The 8925-nt window shown below is 42.9% G+C and overlaps 1 protein-coding gene across 1 annotated transcript; it reads right to left on the reverse strand.

Annotated features, from left to right (window-relative positions):
* Positions 1-276: 276 nt before the first annotated feature.
* On the reverse strand, positions 277-8410 carry LOC102203997 (actin-related protein 2/3 complex subunit 5-like). The gene is made up of 4 exons (XM_013907875.1): positions 8122-8410; positions 6197-6269; positions 1060-1236; positions 277-870 (listed from the first exon to the last, which is right to left on the reverse strand). The coding sequence occupies exons 1-4, from the start codon at positions 8259-8261 to the stop codon at positions 808-810; spliced, it is 453 nt and encodes a 150-aa protein (XP_013763329.1). The 5' UTR covers positions 8262-8410; the 3' UTR covers positions 277-807.
* Between the last annotated feature and the right edge of the window lie 515 nt (positions 8411-8925).

An 8925-nucleotide genomic window follows, 5' to 3' on the forward strand; every position in this document is an offset into this window, starting at 1 on the left:
GCTATATAAATAAAATTGAATTGAATTGAATTAATACTTTACTGGCTCAAAGTCGTCACTCACATCACTCGCCCATAAAGCAGAAAGCCTCAAAGGGCGGTTCATCAAAGACCGTCCGGATTTCTCGACACGCTCCGACGGCTCTGCTCGTCCCATCACTAACAACTATCCTGCTGTTGTGATAAAAGCAGAATACAAACTCATTTTCAAATGTGTGAGCAAAACAACTACAGTAGTTTTATATGTATAAAAGGATTCAACAGAAGCAGAAAAGACAAGTGTTCAGCTTCGGCTCTTTATTCTTTTGTTGTTTCAAATATACAAAGAATCAACGTAAGAAGAACAGCCACGAATCAGGCTGAACCAAACACAGTTTTGGCATGAGCAGAAAAAAAAAAAAAAAAGTGGACAAACATCTTGAGAAAGTTGAGGGTAAACAGGAATGTTTCCTCTGGATGAGTCCGACTCCACCAAAGGAAAAGGGGAAAGATGCAGAGAAGACAGCGCGAATGGTGCGAGAGCCAGCAGAGCAGCCGGGGAGCTGTTTAAAGGAGGAGCTGCGGAGCTGCTTTGCGTCTGAGTGAGAGGTCTCTTTGCAGGGATGCCAAACAGATTGTGTGAGGTGCCAGCACCTTGCCGCCTGACTGACACCCAGCACTTTGAAATCCTAGAAATGTGTGTGAAATCCAGAAAGTAGAAAAAAAAGTAGAAAGAAGAGCAGTTGGAAAAAAAGTCCTATATAAAGACAGAAGCTCAGAAACACAATCAGCTGTGGCGTGTGACTGGACGCTGCAGGTTCGGCGACCATCAGACCGTCTTCCTCGCAGTCAGGACTCTCACGATAGAGCCAACTCCTCCCACTGCCAGGGCCTGAGGACGCACAGAAAAGAAACGTCCATAAACTTTTCTCTGCATTATGATTTGAGGGAATCGTCTGTGATTGTGATCAAAGCTCTGGCTTTGTGAACGTGGCACTAACCACTTAATGGAAACTGGTTTCGATTTCAGCACAATTTCCACTCTAAGATTGTATTAGCTTAATTAACAGAAAGCACTGACCTTTTCATGCCACTGCAGGAGTACAGCACTACTGTTGTCAGAGGGCTTCTCAAAGCCTCTGTAGATGTATTTCATGAGCAGATCCACTCCTGCTTTGTCCAGAGAGCCCACAGCCTTCTCTATGTCACTGCTCTTGAAGCTGCTCAACACTTTGACCACCAGCTGCTCTGCTCGCTCCTATGCACCAACACACATAAAGAGGGGGAGGATACTGCATATTAAAAAGCAGGTACCTAAATGAACACTTTCCATCAAGACATCTGAGCTCCCACATCATTTCAATTCAATTTTATTTATATAGCCACAATTCACAGCAGTTGTCTCAAGGTACTTTATATTGCAAGGTAAAGACCCTACAATAATGCAAAGAAAACAGCAAGCACTGTGAGGAGACTGGGAATGAAAAACTCCCTTTTAGCAGGAAGATGACTCCAGCAGAATCCCACTCAGGGAGGGCTGGGGAGGAAGACAGAAAAAAGAAACGCTTTGGAAGAAGAGCCAGAGATTAGGGGTGGGTTTTATCCATCGATGCATCGATTAAAATCGATTCTGGCTTGGATAACGTGATATCGATTCATTAAAATCCTGAATCATTTTTTTAATATAAATGTATATTGCCCAAAATTCCAGAATCTCAGGTGAAACGTCACAAAATTTTGACAACCACCAAACAGCTAAGACAGTGAATGAGAGCAGGAACACGGCTTCTGCACAAAGACGTAAACACACAGCGCGGAGCAGAATCAGTGAGATGTCGCCTTTCTCACCGACGGCACGGACACAGTCGGGGCTGAAAGCCGACAGCTCGCTGATTCTGATGTTTCGGCGGGTCGAGCTTTGTGTTCACGCCCTTTTTGCGCCGATTCTGAAGCTGTTAGTTTGATGTCTCTCCAAACAATATTGACCGAACCAGCAGCAAAAGCAGATCCAAACTACGCTTCACATAAACATCGTCGTGAATTTACTCTGACTTTTACTGTTTTGCTTCCACCAGGATAAAATCACACTTCATGCACAGCTCTCTCTCTCTCTCTGTACTTCAAGAACAGTTTCCCGTCTAAAAATCTGTTTTCTGCATTATTCGCTTGCTTGTTACGCACAAGTCTACCGTTGTTTACAGGCTGTCGGCCGATGTTGTTTTTACTTACTTCTGAAAAGAAAACCTAATTTCTGCTGTTCAACAGGCTTCTGAACAAATGTAAACTTTTTAAAATTATACAAAATTCCTGTTAGCCGTGTCTCTAATAAAACCGCTGTAACTTCAGAGGTAACGTTCATATGCTGATTAATGGTTTTCTTTCATTTTTGATGTACTGCAGAATATTTTTATAAAATCCCAGGCCAGGAAAATCATGTGTTTCTGTGTTCTATCTTCAGCTACTTTGACACAAAGGCCTCGCTGTGATGCTCACACCTTTGATAAAGTCTGGAAAGTGTCAGCTTCCTTCTTATAGATACAAAAATATGTAAATGTGCTGATCTGAATTATATTATTTCTGACTTTGAGGCAAAATTTCCCAGATTCAAATCGAATCGAATCGAAGATCAAATCGATTCAGGACCTTGTGAATCGGAATCGAATCGATTCTAGATCAGTGACGATACCCAGCCCTACCAGAGATGAATAATAACTCATATGCAGAGTGATGTATAAACATATAGTCAGTGCACAGTCAACACTCAGTGCATCACGGGAAGCCGAAACCTACTGCAGGGTAACCAAGGGAGGATTTAGGTTCATTTGATCCAGCCCCAACTGCATGCTTTATCAAAGAGGAAACCTTTAATTTCAATGTGGAGGGGTAGCAGCTCTACTCTGAGCCTATCTCTAAGACAGAGACAAGAAGAGAACCCCAGGACTACAGGCCTGACATCCCACGTCATGAAGACCCTGGAAAGACTCATCCTGGACCAGCTCCGACCCATACTCAGACCACGTCAGAGATCCTCTTCAGTTTGCTTACCAGCCCCTTCTCGGAGCTGAGGATGTCATCATCTATCTGCTCAATCGCGTCTACACCCATCTAGACACGTTGGCGAGCATTGTGAGGGTCATGTTTTTGACTTTTCAATATGTGTGTGTCTGACAAGGTGATCAGCAACACAGGAACACCACAGGGGACCGTCCTTCCCCCTTCCTCCTCACCCTGTACACCACACACTTCAGCCACTGCACAGAGACCTCCATCTTCAGAAGTTTCCTGATGACTCTGCGGTGGTTGGATGCATCAGCAGGGATGATGAGTCAGAGTAGCCAGAGGGCTGTGATGTGAGCAGAATCATCTGCAGCTTAGTGTGGCAAAGACCAAAGAACTGATTGTGGACTTTAGGAGGACCAGGAAACCTGTGACACCTGTTTCAATCCATGTGGACTATAAATACCTCGGAGTACACATAGATAATAAACTGGACTGGGTTAAAAACATCACTGTACTCTACAGGAAGGGCAAGAGTCGTCTCTAAGGTCCTTCAACATTGGTCAGACAATGCTCAGGATTTTCTATGAGTCTGTTGTGGCCAGTGCTATCCTCTATGGTGTTGCATGCTGGGGCAGCAGGTTTAGGGTTGACTCCCTTAAGGTGGTACCTGAGAGGCAGCCATCATCCAAGATGAAGACAATGCTGGATTATACCTCCCACTCACTCCATGATGTGCTGGCTAGTCACAGGAGCACGCTCAGTGAGAGACTAAGATTACCCACAATGCACCACTGAACAACACAGGAAATCATTTCTGCCTGTGGCCATCTCCCTGTACAACTCCTCCATCTAATGCACAGTACAGACTGCAATAGCTACACACTGTTGCACAAGTGACAAAGTTCACAGGTTAAATGTCCCTCATATATTCTTGATATTTATAATTGAGCTATTTGTATATATTAGAGCTATTTCTTATATTTCTAAACTTTGTAACATATTGTATCATGTAATTAGTTTAGTCTATTACTGTTACTGTCTTGGAGCAACTGTAACCCACGTAAAGTATTTCGATTGTTTAATATGTGCATTGAAGGACATGTCCTGGTCAAAAATGACTCCAAGGTTCCTCACAGTGTTACTGGAGGCCAAGGTAATGCCATCCAGAGTAAGAATCTGCTTAGATACCATATTTCATGTTACCCGTCTTATCTGTCTTCATGGATAGATAAAGCTGGGTATCATTTATGCCTTCTAATGATGCTGCCTAAGGGAAGCATGTATAATGTAAACAGAATTGGTCCTAGCACTGAACCCTGTGGAACTCCATAATTAACCTCAGTGTGTGAAGAGGACTCTCCATTTACATGCACAAACTGGAGTCTATTAGATAGATATGATACAAACCACTGCAGCACAGTACCTGTAATACCTACAGCATGTTCTAATCGCTCTAATAGGATATTATGGTCGACAGTATCGAACGCTGCACTGAGGTCTAGCAGGACAAGCACAGAGATGAGTCCACTGTCAGAGGCCATAAGAAGATCATTTGTAACCTTCACTAAAGCTGTTTCTGTGCTTTTTCTGTGTTTTTGAAAAAAATTGCAATAAAAAGAGGTTTGAGATGATCCTATAACTAGCTAAGACAGCTGGGTCAAGTGATGGCTTTTTAAATAACAGTTGAGGGCCTGTGGTACATAGCTGATTGATAGAGAGACTATGCTTGCTCCTCACCATCAACCAACCATCCTGTTTTTCCGGCTGCTAGGGACAACCTGCTGGGGGAGAGCTAATGGTAGCTATGCTACCTTTGGTCACACTGACTACAAGGGCCTGGCTAGTATTATGTGTGAGGTTAAAATATTTTGTTCTTCATAAAGTTTTGTTAGGTCAAATTATTTAGATAAGAAATATTATTAAATAGCAGGTGTATATAATGCTCTGATGGTCTGTTAAGTATATGTACTTAAGTCAGGTCCATGCAAGGAAACTAACCAAATTAAACCAATTCTGCCAAGAAGAGTTTCCAATCAGTCCAGAATTATGCCAGAAGCTTACTGATGGCTACCAAAAGCATGTTGTCAAGGTGCAACCAAAATATGTTAACCAAATATTAGTGGGGGTATATGTATATAAGCAGCATGGGGGTACAGTGGTTAGGACTTTTGCTTCACAGCAAGAAGGTCAATTCAATCCCAGGTCCTGGGTTTGAATCCACCATTTGGCCAGAGCCTTTCTACTTTGAGTTTACATGCTCTCCCCATGTCAGTGTGGGCTACCTCTGGCTTCCTCCCATAGTCCAAAGACTAACTGGTGACGCTAAACTGACTATAGGTGTGAAAGTGAATGGCTGTCTGTCTCCCTGTGTTAGCCCTGACTGACAGCCTGTCCGGGGTGTGCCCCATCTCTTGCCCCATGGCAGCTGAGACAGGCTGTAACTCCTAAGCAGTTAATGGAGCTTTTCTATGAAAACTTTTTAATTAAAACTGAAGCGTTACTCTTGGATTATGTTTCATTTAAATCTCTTAGGAAAACATAAAGAACCACATTCAGAGAAGTTAAATGCCACTGTGGAGTATCGCAGCTGTTGGCTGGCCCGCGCGATCTGATATCGTCGTGTTGGTGTTGTTCCCAGATCAACATAGTAAATGTTGTTCCAGGATCAACATTGCAAGTGACCAATCAGAATGTTGTGACGTCATACTTTTGCGACTTCGGGAAAAACCGCCGTAAAACAAAAAAAACTGTACTTAAGCTGCGAGAAACCGCCTCTGTCCGCCGATCAACGGACCCTGACCCTTTAATAAACGCTAAGCTGAATTGATATTGTCCTTGCAACATTGGAATTTCATAAATGCACGAATGGCTTGGCGCGCAAAAGAATAACGTCACAACAATGTGATTGGTCACTTGCAATGTTGAACCTGGAACAACAATTTCATGATGATCTGGGAACAACACCAACACGACGATATCAGATCATCCTGGCTGGCCCTCCCTGAGCCTGGTTCTGATGGAGGCTTCTTCCTTTATAAGGGAGTTTTTTTATTCCCACTGTCACCAAGTGCTTGCTCTCTTTATTGTTGTCTTGATTCTTTACCTTACGATATAAAGCATCGTGAGGAGGCTGTTGTTGTGATTTGGTAGTGTATAAATGAAATTGAAGTGAATTGAAAATAAATGTAGAGAGTCAGGTTGAATAAAAACACGGATACCTTGGCATTCTGGTTCTTGGTGTTGATTGGAGGATTCTTTAGGACAGCACTGAGAGCTCCATTCAGATTCCCCTTACAAAATATCAGTCAAGGACAACACAGAGATGGAGATACACGACCTGTGCTTCCTGTTTTAAATGAATACACATATAGTATACACTATAGACACTATAAAGTGCAACTACAAAACAAGGAGTAAACTGTTTCTAAAGCAAACAGCAGGTTTCATTACAAATAACATTAAAAAAAAAAAGACTTCTGTGACTAAATTTTACAACTAGGCACACAAAGTCGAGAGTCAGAGTAGGGCTGCCACGATTCGTCGACTATCAAAATCATTGACGACTAATTTAATAGTCGACGTGTCGTTTGAAGCTTTGCAAGATCCTGAAAGACGCAGGAATAAGTAGTAGGATTTAAGAGTGTAATAACGGACTGAAACAGAAGATGGCAGCACTGCATCTACAAGGATGCCAGCTGCCGTTAAACACTGAGGAAAAATTAGTCTCCGGTATCGTAGCTGTGTCCAAATTCAGAGGCTGCATTTGTTACAGCGACGCGACAAAGGCTGTCCAAACTCGAAGACTTCTCCAAATGCGTCCTTAATTTCCCCAGATTTGAAGGATGGGTCGGGTGTATCCTTCATGACCCAACCTATCCCAGAATTCATAGCGCGGCCCAGCCAATTACAGTTTCCAACAATGGCGGCAGCTACTTAGTTTTAATATTACTCTTTCTGGGTCACAAAATAAAGTTTTCAGATATTTTCAGGCGAGAATGCACCTGTGTAAACCTCAAATATCTGGTCGATTTATCAAGACATCACATATTTACAAAAGCGCTCCGATGTTTTCGGAGATGTGCTGGCCGGGAGGTCAAGGTTCAACTCCTGGCACATTGTTCTCAAACCCCCCGCGGTCTTTCGCTACTCAGGTTAAACATGATATAAAATTCACTTAGATAACTTAAAAATGTTATTGTTTGGCTTTTTTCAGCGTTTTGTTTGTTCCTCAGTAAATCGGTTTGGCTGAGATTATAGTTACAGTTTTCACACAGCTGAATAAACGTCAAGCAGAAAATTGATTAAAAAGAAGTGTGAGATGATAGAGAGCTTACTCCAGTGTGCTGTTATATTTTAGATATGAAGTAGCAGACGGCTGAGTTTCCACTGAGACAATCTGCAAATTTCATTAAAAGTGTAATAAACTATCACCTTGTCTTTATTTTTAGTTAGCACAGACCTGAAACACTTCAAGCTGTAAGCTAATGATAGTTATATCAGAGCAGATGCTGCTGGTGGAATAAGCTGTACGTTTCACGTCCAGTGGATGATGATCTGATTGGTCGACTCTCAGTGTGTGGCAGCCCTAATTCAGAGTAAAAGGACTACTCTATGGTGCTCCATAAACGACAGCGGTAAAGTAGAGGCAGCGAGTCCTCCTGCACAGCTCCTCAGCCTGTTCTCTATGCAGCCGAGCTCACCTTAAAGCACTGCTGTTGGTTTCATCGAGGCCTTTAAAGGCGCGGAAAGCTGCAGGTGAAAGAAACACAGTCGAACAGCAGCTCTTTAGCGTGAATACATGACAATTCTGATAATACACACAGTCCGACACACGGATAAAGAATGGGGCTGAAACATTTCCTTAAAAAGGAAAAAGTCACAGAGAACCACACCCTCCTGTGACTGACACCCGGAAGTCAGGTTTCACAGGCTCCTATGAAACAAACTGCACACAGGATGTCACAGAAACGTCAACTTTATGTCACTGTAAATACCCGGAACATTATTTTAACCATATAAAAACGGGTACCGAGAAGCACCGATACTGGACCGATACTCCGCCCTTCAAACAGCGGCGCTGTCCACATACACGCATCACTGTTCGCCGTGCCGTCAGCAGAACAGCCGCCAACTTAAAGGATATTGTCTGAGCAGAGAGTCCACTTCGGCCTCGTCCGGACCGCCCTGATTCTCTCCTCCCTCTTCCTCGTCCACGAACTTGTTCTCGTCGTATTCATCGACATCTACTTTCCTGAAGCGGTCGGACACCGTGTTCTTAGACATCCTGTACACGACAACAAAGATCGGCTAAAGGAAAAGACAAAGCTCTAAGGACAGCACACGCCACGAAACTCTGCTGTCCACTTCGCAGCCCCGCAGGTCCACTTCCTCACTTCCTCACTTTCTTTCTACTTCTTCCTCATGTTCGGGCCAAACAAAAAAACCCCAAACTGGCGCAGTGCTGCCTCCAACTGGTACGGAGTTTACAGAACATTTTTTAATATTTGCAATACAAACTCATATGAAGAAACGAGAACATCGTGAGCAAACTCATTTTTTATGCAATCTATATTACATGTCAAGTGAATTCTTTTTGTTTTAATTTGATGACTATGATTCATTTCATGAAAGTCCAAAAGGTATTTCTGAAATGTATTTATAAGACCAATCAAAAAAGATTTACAGTACAGTCCGCCTACTGGTTACCTAGGCTCTGTAGGGTTTAGCTTGGTTAAGCTGGCTGGCCATTCAAGCACGGTGATGTCACGGTCAGCAAACTATTTGGTAATGGTTTGGGGACTTAGCACAAATCACCACAGAGTGAGTAAACTTATACTGTACTTCAAACAACTTGGATTCTGTGCATCGAAACTCTTCCTCCAGTTATCTCTGAAAAAGTGATTTGATATTAGAAATAACAGCTGCAGCCCCCACCTTAAGATGTCAG

The sequence above is a fragment of the Pundamilia nyererei genome, unplaced genomic scaffold, assembly GCF_000239375.1.
Source record: "Pundamilia nyererei isolate P.nyererei 1_Seehausen unplaced genomic scaffold, PunNye1.0 scaffold00572, whole genome shotgun sequence".
NCBI classification, from domain to species: domain Eukaryota; kingdom Metazoa; phylum Chordata; class Actinopteri; order Cichliformes; family Cichlidae; genus Pundamilia; species Pundamilia nyererei.

Coding starts and splice junctions, on each gene's coding strand:
- LOC102203997 (XM_013907875.1), bottom strand. CDS start 8,261: ATGTCTAAGAACACGGTGTCCGACCGCTTCAGGAAAGTAGATGTCGAT. Junction 6,270..8,121: donor GTGGACTCTCTGCTCAGACA/ATATCCTTTAAG, acceptor GATATTTTGTAA/GGGGAATCTGAATGGAGCTC. Junction 1,237..6,196: donor CCAAGAACCAGAATGCCAAG/GTATCCGTGTTT, acceptor GTTGGTGCATAG/GAGCGAGCAGAGCAGCTGGT.